This window comes from Oncorhynchus kisutch, linkage group LG25 (genome assembly GCF_002021735.2).
Source record: "Oncorhynchus kisutch isolate 150728-3 linkage group LG25, Okis_V2, whole genome shotgun sequence".
Taxonomy (NCBI): Eukaryota; Metazoa; Chordata; class Actinopteri; order Salmoniformes; family Salmonidae; genus Oncorhynchus; species Oncorhynchus kisutch.
In genome coordinates, this window is record NC_034198.2 from 34,019,128 (window position 1) to 34,034,569 (window position 15,442).

The 15,442-nt window shown below is 40.0% G+C and overlaps 1 protein-coding gene across 1 annotated transcript in view; it reads left to right on the forward strand.

The window, feature by feature from the left end:
- Nucleotides 1–15,442, forward strand: part of LOC109870209 (CUB and sushi domain-containing protein 1) — a 291,027-nt gene that overhangs the window by 266,669 nt on the left and 8,916 nt on the right. Inside the window, exons 56-62 of the mRNA XM_031804842.1 lie at nucleotides 569–742; nucleotides 1,436–1,618; nucleotides 11,299–11,475; nucleotides 11,660–11,839; nucleotides 12,734–12,907; nucleotides 13,838–14,011; nucleotides 14,655–14,728. Of these exons, the coding sequence (XP_031660702.1) occupies nucleotides 569–742; nucleotides 1,436–1,618; nucleotides 11,299–11,475; nucleotides 11,660–11,839; nucleotides 12,734–12,907; nucleotides 13,838–14,011; nucleotides 14,655–14,728 (1,136 nt within the window). The remainder of the gene's footprint in view (nucleotides 1–568; nucleotides 743–1,435; nucleotides 1,619–11,298; nucleotides 11,476–11,659; nucleotides 11,840–12,733; nucleotides 12,908–13,837; nucleotides 14,012–14,654; nucleotides 14,729–15,442) is intronic.

The window sequence follows — 15,442 nt, forward strand, 5'->3', positions numbered from 1 at the left end:
AAAAAAAAAAAAGTGAAATTTACTGTTCTTATAGTGGTGAGAAAGAAAGAATCATTATGGCTGTGCTGAAAATGTTGTATATAGTGTTATTGTTAGTGATGAAAAGGGGTTGTGGAAGTAGTAGTGGTAACAGAGAAGGCATGGAATAAGAAATTGGGGTGTTCAAATCAAATGCTTATAGTAATAAGTGTTTGGGTGCTGGGTTCAAAAGGCATATACTTGATAAAAATAACAGACAATAAAAGTAACACTGAAGGCACAAGAAAAAATGAAGTATATATTGGGCGGCAGGTAGCATTACAGTTTGAGCGTTGGGCCAGTAACCAAAAGATTGCTGTTTCGAATACCTGAGCCGACAAGGTGAAAAATCTGTCGATTTGCCCTAATTTGCTCCAGGGGTGCTGTACTACTATGGCTGACCCTGTAAAAGAAACACATTTCACTACAGCTATCTGGTGTATGTGACAATACTACCATTTTTATAATATTTTCTTTAGATACATGATGGATATAAAAAAGTATTTCTATCAACTGTCCTCTAAACATTTTCTCTCCATTTCACCTGCAGCTATTTCCTGTGGTGATCCTGGCACACCGCCCCAAGCTATTATGTCAGGTAGGAAGTTCACCAACGGCGCCGTGGTCCATTACACCTGCAGCCACGGCCGAGCACTGATTGGGAACGCCACGCGCTACTGTCAGGAGGACGGACGCTGGAGCGGGCCACAACCCTACTGCTCAGGTATATCCATCAGCAGGGTCCTACACCCTTTGAAGAACCTCTTTTGGTTTGCGGTAGAACCCTTTTTGTTCCAAATAGTTCTACCTGGAACCAAAAAGGGTTCTAACTGGAACCAAAAAGGGTCCTGCGGCTGTCCCCATAGGAAAACCATATTTGGTTCCAGTTAGAACCCTTTTTGGTTCCAGGTAGAACTATTTTGGGTTCCATGTAGAATCCTCTGTTTAAAGGGTTCCACATGGAACACAAAATGGTTCTACCTGGAACCAAAAGGGTTCTACCTCAAACCAAAAGAGGTTCTTCATAGGGTTCTCCTATGGGGACAGCCTAAGAACCCTTTTTGGTTCAAGATGGCACCTTTTTTTCTGGGTGTTGCACACTGCCAGGCAGGGAAACCTGAAGGCTCTCCAATGGACAGAAATAACACTGAGTGACAGGTTTCAGGGAAGTCAACCCCAACTGAAAAAACTAGGGGTTTCTGTGGGTTTTTCAAGTTTTGTAGCTAGAGCTGTAGGAAGCAAGCACTCTGGGTAGAGCCTTGGTAGCCTTTCATGGAAGTTAAAAAGGAGTGTGGAAAAAACTATTTACATCTCAGAAAACAAGGCTAGAATGACTGATATGCACTGCCTATGGACCTTCTGTAGTGAGTGATGGGTGGTCGTTTGAGTGTTGGATATTTTCTCTCTCCTTCATTAGGCGGTAGTTCCGGGGAGTGTGGTGACCCTGGAATCCCACCTCATGGCTCCAGGTTGGGGGACGAGTTCCAGCTGAAGAGCCTGCTGAGGTTCACCTGTGAAGCCGGCTTCTCCCTGAGTGGCTCGGCTGAGAGGACCTGCCTCCTCAATGGCTCCTGGAGTGGCACCCAACCAGTCTGTGAAGGTGAGTCCCCTGCCATATACGGTGCATTCGGAAAGTATTCAGACCCCTTGACTTTTCAACATTTTGTTGCGTTACAGCCTTATTCTAAAATGGATCCTTTCCTGGTCCGTGAGTTTTGGTGGGTGGCCCTCTCTTGGCAGGTTTGTTATGGTGCCATATTCTTTCCATGTTTTAATAATGGATTTAATGGTGCTCAGTGGGATGTTCAAAGTTTAGGATATTTCTTTATAATCCAACCCTGATCTGTACTTCTCCACAAGTTTGTCCCTGACCTTGCTTAATGGTGTTGCAGACTCTGGCACCTTTTGGAACGGATATATATATACATACATACATACATACACACATACACACACACACACACACACACACACACACACACACACACACACACACACACACACACACACACACACACACACACACACACACACACACACACACACACACACACACACAGTGGGGCAAAAAAAGGATTTAGTCAGCCACCAATTGTGCAACTTCTTCCACTTAAAAAGATGAGAGAGGCTTGTAATTTTCATCATAGGTACACTTCAACTATGGCAGGCAAAATGAGAAAAGAAATCCAGAAAATCACATTGTAGGATTTTTAATGAATTTATTTGCAAATTATGGTGGAAAATAAGTATTTGGTCAATAACAAAAGTTTATCTCAATACTTTGTGAAATACCCTTTGTTGGCAATGACAGAGGTCAAAAGTTTTCTGTAAGTCTTCACAAGGTTTTCACACACTGTTGCTGGTATTTTGGCCCATTCCGCCATGCAGATCTCCTCTAGAGCAGTGATGTTTTGGGGCTATTGCTGGGCAACACGGACTTTCAACTCCCTCCTAAGATTTTCTATGGGGTTAAGATCTGGAGACTGGCTAGGCCACTCCAGGACCTTGAAAATCCTACTCCTTCGTTGCCCGGGCGGTGTGTTTGGGATCATTGTCATGCTGAAAGACCCAGCCACGTTTCATCTTCACTGCCCTTGCTGATGGAAGGAGGTTTTCACTCAAAATCTCACGATACATGGCCCCATTCATTCTTTCCTTTACACGGATCAGTTGTCCTGATCCCTTTGCAGAAAAACAGCCCCAATGCATGATGTTTCCACCCCCATGCTTCACAGTAGGTAGGGTGCAACTCAGCATTCTTTGTCCTCCAAACATGACGAGTTGAGTTTTTACCAAAAAGTTATATTTTGGTTTCATCTGACCATATGCCATTCTCCCAATCTTCTTCTGGATCATCCAAATGCTCTCTAGCAAACTTCAGAAGGGCCTGGACATGTACTGGCTTAAGCATGGGGACACGTCTGGCACTGCAAGATTTGAGTCCCTGGCGCCGTAGTGTGTTACTGATGGTAGGCGTTGTTACTTTGGTCCCAGCTCTCTGCAGGTCATTCACTAGGTCCCCCCGTGTGGTTCTGGGATTTTTGTTCTTGTGATCATTTTGACCCCACGGGGTGAGATCTTGCGTGGAGCCCCAGATCGAGGGAGATTATCAGTGGTCTTGTATGTCTTCCATTTCCTAATAATTGCTCCCACAGTTGATTTCTTCAAACCAAGATGCTTACCTATTGCAGATTCAGTCTTCCCGGCCTGGTGCAGGTCTACAATTTTGTTTCTGGTGTCCTTTGACAGTTCTTTGGTCTTGGCCATAGTGGAGTTTGGAGTGTGACTGTTTGAAGTTCAAACAGGTGCCATTAATACAGGTAACGAGTGGAGGACAGAGGAGCCTCTTAAAGAAGAAGTTACAGGTCTGTGAGAGACAGAAATCTTGCTTGTTTGTAGGTGACCAAATACTTATTTTCCACCATAATTTGCAAATAAATTCATTAAAAATCCTACAATGTGATTTTCTGGATTTTTTTTCCTTCTCATTTTGTCTGTCATAGTTGAAGTGTACCTATGATGAAAATTACAGGCCTCATCTTTTTAAGTGGGAGAACTTGCACAATTGGTGGCTGACTAAATACTTTTTTGCCCCACTGTGTGTGGGGCATATGCATATATATATATATATATATACTGAGCTCATGTGACACTTAGATTGCACACAGGTGGACTTTATTTAACTAAATATGTGACTTCTGAAGGTAATTAGTTGCACCAGATCTTATTTAGGGGCTTCATAGCAAAGGTGGTGAATACATATGCACGCAACAAGTAATTAAAAAAAATTCACTTCACCAATTTGGACTATTTTGTGTATGTCCATCACATGAAATCCAAATAGAAATCCATTTAAATTACAGGTTGTAATACAACAAAATAGGAAAAACACCAAGGGGGATGATTACTTTTGCAAGGCACTGTACAATTCTGAGTTGGATGAAAGTTCCAAACTTATTTTACCATTCGTAGTTCGTTTTACCCAAGTTCCCAGTTGTCTTGAACATTGAGGGCTGATAACACAGTGTCATGGTCCACCCTGAAAAAGTGTCTTAATGACCAGTTCTTCTGCAAAAAGTAATTGGGGAAATTGAGAAAAAAACTGCTGCATTGAACCTTCTGAATTTAGGACTCCTTGATATATGCAAGGGTGAGGAGTCCTACACTACACCTACCACTGGTAATGTACTATATGATAATCGTTGCTTCAATGCAGGTTTTCAGAAAGGATAACGCCATCCAACACCTATTATAGTCTATTACCTTAATGCTCAGCAATGTTGGGAGGGATTCAAAAGAGAAGCATCCAGGGTTATTTCTGATTAATTCATCGTTTGAAAAATGACATGGGAAACCTTGAGTGAAGCCACGGTGCTTATTGGCACATTCATAAGAAGTATGAAATTATGTGCATACACACATCCAGTACAAAGGTACAAGTATGGGTGTGCTGTATATCTTAGCTGATCAGGGTTGGGGTCAATTTCATTTCAATTCCAGTCAATTCATAAAGTAAACAAAATTCCAAAATGTCCTCATTGAAAAGCATTGAAGATAATTGGAGTTGGACTTTCAGTCTACTTCCTGAATTGACTGGAATTGTCTCCAACCCTGAAGCTTATCTACTGTATATTTCAACGTTTTAGAAAGATAATAATTTACCCTCAATTATCTCATCATTCACTTTTAAATAGACTCATTTGGACATAAAGATATCATACGTAAATGTATTTAATGTCTTTAGTACGTCGTAAACTGTGTCTCATTAACCAATAACTTTGATTGAGCTTGATAGCTCCTTAATCCCACAATTAAATTCAAATAATTTGCCCAAATCTAATTTATTATGACCATGATTATGATGTACTGTATACTCTACACGACGCATATTGTAGCTGTGCCATAAGATTTTGGGTAATTATGGGTTCCTTGTTTTCAGGTTGTGTTGTTTCTCATTCCTGTGTGTGTTTTGGTGTTTAAGTTGTTGTTTGTGTTCTTCAGTTATTTGCTGCTCTGTTGTTTGTCATATTTCTAACCCAGTTATCATGAGTGTTCAGTGTTGTCTGTTAGATGGGGTCGGACATGGAATTAGAATAGTAGAATGGACATGAATCTTGTTATGATGGGATAAAGGTCAGCCATTTTGGTCAGGGTGTTGGTCAACTGTGGTTTGCCAGTGGTGTGATAAGATATATGTAAAATAAAGAATTTGAATAATGTATATACACTGTATATTTGTTAGCTAGCTAACCAAAGGAAGGATTCCATGCATTTTTACAAATGAACTGACAATATGCCAACATTTTATTCAAACAATGCAGTGAATGCACAGCCATACACTGGCTGAAATCAATTGATGACAGGACTTAGAGAAGTTGTAAATGCAACAAGTAGACTTCTGATTTTGTATCGTATAATAGCACTCACAGCTTTTCAAGAAGACACAAATGTTCACATTTATGATCTGTTTACATATTTTGGAGGCTATTTAAATCAAATCAAAAAATCTAATCAAATGTATTTATATAGCCCTTCGTACATCAGCTGATATCTCAAAGTGCTGTACAGAAACCCAGCCTAAAACCCCAAACAGCAAGCAATGCAGGTGTAGAAGCACGGTGGCTAGGAAAAACTCCCTAGAAAGGCCAAAACCTAGGAAGAAACCTAGAGAGGAACCAGGCTATGTGGGGTGGCCAGTCCTCTTCTGGCTGTGCCGGGTGGAGATTATAACAGAACATGGCCAAGATGTTCAAATGTTCATAAATGACCAGCATGGTCGTATAATAATAAGGCAGAACAGTTGAAACTGGAGCAGCAGCACGGTCAGGTGGACTGGGGACAGCAAGGAGTCATCATGTCAGGTAGTCCTGGGGCATGGTCCTAGGGCTCAGGTCCGCCGAGAGAGAGAAAGAAAGAGAGAATTAGAGAACGCACACTTAGATTCACACAGGACACCGAATAGTACAGGAGAGGTACTCCAGATATAACAAACTGACGCTAGCCCCCCGACACAAACTACTGCAGCATAAATACTGGAGGCTGAGACAGGAGGGGTCAGGAGACACTGTGGCCCCATCCGAGGACACCCCCGGACAGGGCCAAACAGGAAGGATATAACCCCACCCACTTTGCCAAAGCACAGCCCCCACACCACTAGAGGGATATCTTCAACCACCAACTTACCATCCTGAGACAAGGCTGATTTAGGCTATTTACACAGAATATTGGTGAAAAACCTGTATAAACAATATGTATAATTATATTACTATATTGGTGAAAAACCTGTATAAACAATATGTATAATTATATTACTATGTAATTATATGAATATTTCAACAATAATTCTATTATCCAATTTCTGATATCACATGCCTTCCTTTTATTTTCCTGCACTAGTATAATCAGGATTATGCCTCTACTGCCATTCATTCACATTAGACTGGTCTTGATTTCTCCCTGACCAATTAGCTGCCATTTTCAACCATTCTGGAACTTTTAAGGTTTATGACATAACCCCTCTAGTAATTTAAAGTGGAACTGACAGTGTTTTAACTACTTTGCAGATATGAAACAGACAGACAATCATAATTTCAGTCAAAAATATAAAATTCCCAGTTTATGCTACAAAACCAACTTTATAGGTTTTAAAAATAGTTTCTATTTGACTCAACATTCCATGACGTACACTAAGGCATTGTTGGAGAATAGATGTATGCAGTTCAATGCTTTAATATAATTGACCAATACCGTACATTTCTTGGCAGTCCCAAAAATATAGCAGTCAGTTTGCGAATCACAGCTGGCCTGGCACATTGTTTGCTGCCTCCATTCCGGAAGCACTGTTTCAGTTTCAATTACTCAATATTTTGGGTGCAGAATATGACCGGTGTCAATAGACATTTGTGTCTGGAAGTAGCTAGTTAGCAAGCTAGCCAACTTTAGCCAGTAAGCTTGGGTGCTTGGTTGGGACAACGCATGCATTGGCAGGCAAGCGGCAGAAGGGGAAGCAGGCTATTCCCTATCGTTTATCAGTGCAATTTTGACTGGCAACTCGCTGAAAAAGTTGAGCTAATGTTCCTTCATTAGATTTTAGCTCATCTTGCTCTGCCAAGAGTGTGCAAAGCTGTCATCAAGGCAATGGGTGGCTACTTTGAAGAATCTTAAATATAAAATATATTTTGATTATTTTAACACTTTTTTTGCTTTTTTTGTGTTGTTTTATAGTTTTGATGTCCACTTATTCTACAATGTAGAAAATAGTCAAAAATATAGAAAAATCCTTGATATATACATATATACTTAGCCAAATACATTTAAACTCAGTGTTTCACAATTCCTGATATTTAATCCTAGTAAAAATTCCCTGTCTTAGGTCAGTTAGGATGAACACTTTAATTTAATTTCCACTTTTATTTCCGCTTTTATTTCTTTCATCACATTCCCAGTGGGTCAGAAGTTTACATGCACTCAATTACTATTTGGTAGCGTTGCCTTTAAATTGTTTAACTTGGGTCAAATGTTTCGGGTAGCCTTCCACAAGCTTCCCACAATAAGTTGGGTGAATTTTGGCCCATTCCTCCTGACAGAGCTGGTGTAACTGAGTTAGGTTTATAGGTCTCCTTGCTCACACATGCTTTTTCAGTTCTTCCCACAAATGTTCTACAGGATTGAGGTCAGGGCTTTGTGATGGTCACTCCAATACATTGACTTTGTTGTACTTTAGCCATTTTGCCACAACTTTGTAAGTATGCTTGCAGTCAATGTCCATTTCGAAGACCCATTTGTGACCAAGCTTTAACTTCCTGACTGATGTCTTAAGATGTTGCTTCAATATATCCACCAAATTTTCCTCCCTCATGAAGCCATCTATTTTGTGAAGTGCACCAGTCCCTCCTGCAGCAAAGCACCCCCACAACATGATGCTGTGCTTCACGGTTGGGATTGCAAGCCTCCCCCTTTTTCCTCCAAACATAACAATGGTCATTATGGCCAAACAGTTCTATTTTTGTTTCATCAGACCAGAGGACATTTTTCCAAAAAGTACGATCTTCGTCCCCATGTGCAGTTGCAAACCGTAGTCTGGCTTTTTTATGGCAGTTTTGGAGCAGTGGCTTGTTCCTTGCTGAGCGGCCTTTCAGGTTATGTCGATATAGGACTCGTTTTACTGTGGATATAGAGACTTTTGTACCTGTTTCCTCCAGCATCTTCGCAAGGTCCTTTGCTGTTGTTCTGGAATTAAATTGCACTTTTCGCACCGAAGTACGTTCATCTCTAGGAGACAGAACGCGTCTCCTTCCTGAGCGGTATGAAGGCTGCGTGGTCCCATGGTGTTTATACTTGCGTACTATTGTTTGTACAGATGAATGTGGTGCCTTCAGGCATTTGGAAATTGCTCTCAAGGATGAACCAGACTTGTGGTGGTCTACAATTTTTTTCCTGAGGTCTCGGCTGATTTCTTTTGATTTTCCCATGATGTCAAGCAAAGAGGCACTGAGTTTGAAGGTAGGCCTTGAAATACATCCACAGTTACACCTCCAAATGACTCAAATGATGTCAATTAGCCTATCAGAAGCTTCTAAAGCCATGACTTAATTTTTGAGAATTTTCTAAGCTGTTTAAAGGCACTGTCAACTTAATGTATGTAAACTTCTGTCCCACTGGTATTGTGATATAATGAATTAAAAGTGAAATAATCGTTCTGTAAACAATTGTTGGAAAAATTACTTGTGTCATGCACAAAATAGATGTCCTAACCGACTTGCCAAAACTATAGTTTGTTAACAAGGAATTTGTGGAGTGGTTGAAAAATGAGTTTTCATGACTCCAACCTAAGTGTATGTAAACTTCCGACTTCAACTATATTTATTATTTATTTGTTTGTTTTCTTTGCTCAGAACTTGGGGAGGCAAAGTTGGGCCTTGTTGATTTACTCCATTTACTTCCTTCTTGTTTTTATTTTCATCAATTGGTCAGTTTTTTTGTTCATTTCTGTATTTATAAATGTATTATTAATCTTATTTATTCAGTCTTCACGGCAACACAGTACACAGTGAGATAAGACTGCAGATTGCTTACAGGAGATCAATAGAGTTGCATTATTTAGAGACCATTCATGATTGAGGATGGTTTAACGGTTGTTATAAGGGAGTTGAGATGGATCACTGCTTGGGAGATTTAAAGTGGAATGCTGCGCACTATTTCTGTGATACAAATAATGCTGTGCCCAAGTATGAAATGCAAATTCTTGTGCACAGGGAGATCACAAGACGCCTGTGACTTGGGAAATAATTACTTTGAGTCAGGAAATGCATATGGCCACAGCGGTCTCCCTGAGGGACTTCATAAACTCTTTATTGGACCAGTTGTTTTCTATTTGTAAATGGTTACGTTGTTAAGGGAAGCTGTACCAGGGGATTTTATTTTAATGTAATTTCTTTGCCTTTAATCTACAGAGTATCCTATTGCAGCCTTGGAGTGATATTATGTCTACACAGATAATGCTAATCATTCTTATCAAGATTAATGAATAGTTAAGTTTACTGCTCTTAAAGTGATGCTATAGAGGATTTGTATAATTTTAGGTATTAGTTTTGAAAGTAGTGCTCACGAGCCAAAACGGGTCCCCGAAAATTGTGCACAATTGTTTGCAATGTCATCCATTTCATATGATACAGTATGTTACGTCCTGTAAAAAATATAAAATAAAAAAGTCCTGCAGATTGTATGATATCTCATGAATTCAAATATGTTACGAATTTATTAGTGCTTAAGATCCCATTCAATCTCTTTAAATGTTCAGCTATTTAGCTATTCTATGACTTGAGCTAATGAGTATGTGCTCAATCAACCCTAATTGAGACATAAATACTCAAAGCTAGCACTGTAGCATATGCCCCGGAGATTCCCACTGTAATCAAAAGCATTCATTACTTTTTTGAGATCAGCATTTGTGTACATTTGCCATTCAGTTTCACATGGGGGAAAGCGGAGAGCATGTTTCCTCACAACTGATGTCACGCTTTGCCTGATCCCTCTTTGATGAATGGCCTCTGAAGATTCCCATGCTGTTAGTTCTCCCCTTCTGTAAACAAAGATGAAAATGCTTAAGCCCTATTGAGAGTATTTAAAGACATCCTCTGGAACTTTGGTGAATACTAAATATATTTTAAATGTCCTGCCTTGGGCTGGATGTGTCAATGTGTAGTTCATACATGCATAACCTATGAGCAGAATTTCTCTTACCTCAATTAACCACGAAATCCCTAATTTTAAAAAACAACAGTTTTTCTGGAATCTGATTTCCCTACATTTTACCCCATGTGGGCCAGCCCCCTAGCAATTCGAGTTCAACCAATGTGCTTTAGCCCCTCTCACCATTTGAGTGACAGCTAGCAAGATGCACACACAGCAGAGTGAGAAAAAGAGCAATGACGTGGTGCGCATATATGTGATTTTTGGGGACCACTTTTAGCTTGTCAGCGCTACTTTCAGAACTATTGGTTAAAAAGTATACAAAAGTACCAGACAATCTCTTTAAGCAGGCTGTGTGAGTAAAAGCTCTATTCATGTGAGTCATGTGGTTATTTGTTTGTGAATATGTCCCCGATGCCTCATTATTTATGGAATAGCCTTGTTGTTCCCAATTAACCTAATTGGTTTTTAAAGCCGATATCTATGAGAGTGAGGATCCCATTTCATTTATTACCGTCTTCTAAAATGCCACTTCAAATCACTGACAAAAGGCATTTCCTTAAAAAGCTTTAACTAATTGGATCAAATCAATAGGTCTTTTATTTTAATATCTTGTTTCTGTTAGATTACAATTAAGTTGATCTGCTTGGCCAGCATCTGTAAAATATATTGTACTGAAGAAAGATTGGACTTATTATGGGGCGGCAGGTAGCCTAGTGGTTAGAGTGTTGGGCCAGTAACCGAAAGTAACTCCAAGGCTGCAATAGGGTACTCTGTAGATTAAAGGCAAAACATTTTTAATTAAAGCTGACAAGGTAAAAATCTGTTGTTCTGCCCCTGAACAAGGCAGTTAACTCACTGTTCCCCGGTAGGCCGTCATTGTAAATAATAATTTGTTCTTAACTGAGTTAAATAAAAGTTAAATAAAAATATATATAAATTATATACACATTTCCTTTTATCAATAGCCAAGAGTAGTACTTTCATGATTGCAAGTGACAATTCATTTATGGTTTATTTACCTTTAAATTTACCTTGATGAATGTTCCAGTTTTTTTATGTTTATCTATTTTATTTTATTTTTCTCAGCTATTTCGTGTGGAAATCCAGGTACTCCTGCCTACGGGAAGATTGTCTTCAGTGATGGAATAGTGTTTTCAAGCTCCGTGGCATATTCCTGCTGGGAAGGATATGAGACCTCGGGTCTCACCACTCGCCACTGCACCACCAATGGCACCTGGACCGGCTCTGCCCTAGACTGCACAGGTATACTGTGCTGTGCACTGTAGGAGCTCTACAGTGGGATCGTCTAACACGCATCTTGTATTCATTCAACCTAGACCATGAGACATGGACGCAATACACCTAATCTTATATGCTACATTCCATGCTTTGCTTTTGATTATGCTTATATAGTACTACATGTACAAATGTTTTACCAATTCAACAGTGATCAGCTGTGGAGATCCAGGTCCTGTTGCCAATGGGATTTACGTAGGAAATGAGTTCACCTTCAACAAGACTGTTCAGTACCACTGTAACCCAGGCCACGTCATGGACACTGTCGGTTCATCTGTGCTCCTCTGCACCAAGAACGGGTCTTGGAACCAAACCAAGCCTTACTGTAAAGGTAATTCAACTTTGGTTATGACTCAATAATACTTGTCGTTGGCTTACAAAGAAACAAACATTTCTACTTTCATTTCTTTACTGAGGGCTGAGATGAGAAGCAACCAGAGAAATATAGTACAGATATCACAACACTCCAGAATTTCAAGCACTCGGAGATCAAAGAACTCAAAGTTTTTTGATCTTGTTTGGAGTAGTTTCTCTACCTTTTTTGGCACAGCAAGCACAAATTATTCACTTACACAGACTGAAGGGATGTTATCCATGAAATGTGTAGGATCTGTGCTATCAGATGTCAGACTTGAAACGTGTGGAGAAAATGATGCATCCAGTTAGTGGTGCAATGCAGACAAGCATAGAGCAGGGAAGTCTCCTCCCAAGCAGATTGACAGGCAGAGAGTGAATGTGTGTGCACTTCACATATAATTTCCCACAGTAGCGATTTACCAGACATGTGGTTATAGACCAATTGCAATCCTGTGGGTGAATACGGTTTAATATGCCAGAAGTTCCTATTTTTTCAGAATAGACATCCAATACCACAGCATTTACAAAGATTTTTTTTTGAGTTAGAATATGTTATCGTCTCAATGGGAAATAACAGTGCAATGCCCTGCATATAATCGAAAACAGATACACAGTCCATATCGGATATGTATTGTGATTAATGGGACTTCTACTTCCCAATTAACTATATTACTTGCCAATAATAAGCATATGAAAACACTTTCTCCTTGTGGGAGACAGAATATGATCATCAAAGAGGATATGAACCGCGATAAATCATCCATTCCTTTCTAGCACATTAAAACATATGTTTTGAGTTAACATGCAGTACTTACTCACAAAAAATCATTATATCCGTCCTGATGATATTGTTTTGTCCCCACATCAGTGATCATGTGTGGCCGTCCTCCAGCTGTTCACAATGGGAAGGTTGAGGGGTCAGACTTGCAGTGGGGCTCCAGCGTCATCTATAGCTGCTTCGATGGGTACCAGCTATCCAGCCCTGGAATCGTTTCATGTGAGGGGAACGGCACATGGCGAGGGGAAATCCCTCAATGTCTTCGTAAGTTAAAATCAAGTCCCTTTAAGACTGAAAATCTGAGCACTTGATCTAAACTTTAGTCAAAGCTTAGCAGTGTTTACCCATTGCTATGTTTGTGTAAAAAAATATTTTATAGTAGATGCATCAAACTGACGAAAGCAGTGCCTATCAGTTTAAAGCAAATTAAATGTGCACACCTGGCCTACTTATCCTTCCTATAGCCCTGTTCAAGTAGTGCCGCTGGGGGGTGCATGACCCGGCTAAATCCTCTGTGAAATGCCAGATTTGACAGGTTGGGAAACTGTTGTGACAGATGCAAAAAGAATGTCAACATTTCCTAAATTGATCCCTCAAGTATCCGCAGCTAGGGCTGCCCATAACATGAGCATTACAAGGTACATGGACGGAGTCTGCTGCTGCAGCCTGCAGGCCTTGATCATAAGCTCCTGACACGGTGTCAGAAGTACTGCCAGAATGTTCTGAAATTCCATGCACAGAGTGGGTTGTCATGGAAAGTGGGTTGTCATGGAAAGCCTGCAGGAGAACACACTCTGTAATAACAACTTCTCATACTGTGGGTCTGAAACGAGTCTGAGTGACTTCCCCTGCTAAACTCTTTGTGGAACATTTATGTGGGGCATTTCACAAACATGAAGGACCTATTATGAAAAAGCATCTTGAAACCATTGTATTATCCATTATACAGTAGGGGTTAGCAGGTCTAGTTTAGCTATGGTGCTTTCTGTTTCTCACAACAATATATTTTTTCACCTAATTCCAAGAGCCATGTTATGAATGACTAGCTGGTCCGTAGTGCCTATATTAAACGTTGTGATCATCATGCCTATGAAAAATTGTGTATATAGATTCTGAAACCCACGTAACCTGGGGGATGTGTGTGATGTGAAGTGTGTGATTTGATTAATGGTCTCTGTGCTTTGTTGCGCCTAGCTGTGCTGTGTGGAGACCCAGGCACCCCAGCAGAGGGTTATGCTGAGGGCAAACAGTTCACCTACAGGTCAGAGGTCACCTTCTACTGTAGGGACCCCAACATCCTGGTCGGATCATCCAGGAGAGTGTGTCAGATTGATGGGACTTGGAGTGGAATACATCCCTCATGTATAGGTGGGTTGTCCTGCCCTTTAATAGAACATGACTCAAGTAAAGGGAAAAGTCACCCAGTGAAATTCTTGAGGAAAAGTCTAAAAGTATTTGATTTAAAATAAACTTAAGTAGTAAAAGTGTAAATCATTTTCAAATTCCTTATATTAAGCAAACCAGACAGCACCATTTTCTTATTATTTTTTTATTTACGGATAGCCAGAGGCACACTCCAACATTCCAACATCATTTACAAAAGAAGCATATGTGTTTAGTGAGTCTGCCAGATCAGAGTTAGTAGCGATGTCCAGGGATGTTCTGTTAAGTGCATAAATTGAACCATTTTCCTGTCCTGCTAAGCATTCAAAATATAACGAGTACTTTTGGGTGTTAAGGAAAATATATGGAGTAAAAAAGTAAAATATTTTCTTAAAAGAATGTAGTGAATAGAAGTGAAAGTAGTCAAACATATAAATAATAAATTACTTAAGTAGTACTTATTTTTATTTAAGTACTTTACACCACTGTCTGCTGCCTTAGTTGTGGTGTGGTATGTTGTGGTGTAGTCTGTAGTGGTGTTGTGTCATGTAGTTAAGTGTTTGCTTATTTTCTTCAGTGATGATGATTATGTTGTTAGGCAGTGAGCTAAACATGTATTTTTCTTTAGATCCTGCATATAACACATGCAGAGACCCTGGAACGCCATCTTATGGGATACCAGTCACATCCCAAGGATTTGAGGTAAGGTCCTTACTTCTACCAATGTCAAATTGTGGGTAAACATACTGTACAGTGGCTTGTGAAAGTATTCACCCCCTTGGCATTTTTCCTATTTTGTTGCCTTAAAACCTGTAAAAAACTGAGTTTTGGGGGGTTTGTATAATTTGATTTACACAACATGCCTACCACTTTGAAGATGCAAAATATTTTTTCTTGTGAAACATACAAGAAATAAGACAAAGAAACAGAAAACTTGAGCGTGCATAACTATTCACCCCCCCCCCCCAAATCAATAGTTTGTAGAGCCACCTTTTGCTGCAATTACAGCTGCGAGTCTCTTGGGGTTTGTCTCTATAAGCTTGGCACATCTAGCCACTGGGATTTTTGCCCATTCTTAAAGTCATGCTCCAGCTCCTTCAAGTTGGATGGGTTCCGCTGGTGTACAGCAATCTTTAAGTCATACCACAGATTCAAATCAAAGTTTATTTGTCACGTGCACCGAATACAACAGGTGTAGTAGACCTTACAGTGAAATGCTTACTTACAGGCTCTAACCAATAGTGCAAATGAGGATTCTCAATTTGATTGAGGTCTGGGCTTTGACTAGGCCATTCCAAGACATTTAAGTGTTCTTCCTTAAACCACTCAAGTGTTGCTTTAGCAGTATGCTTAGGGTCATTGTCCTGCTGAAAGGTGAACCTCTGTCCCAGTCTCAAATCTCTGGAAGACTGAAAC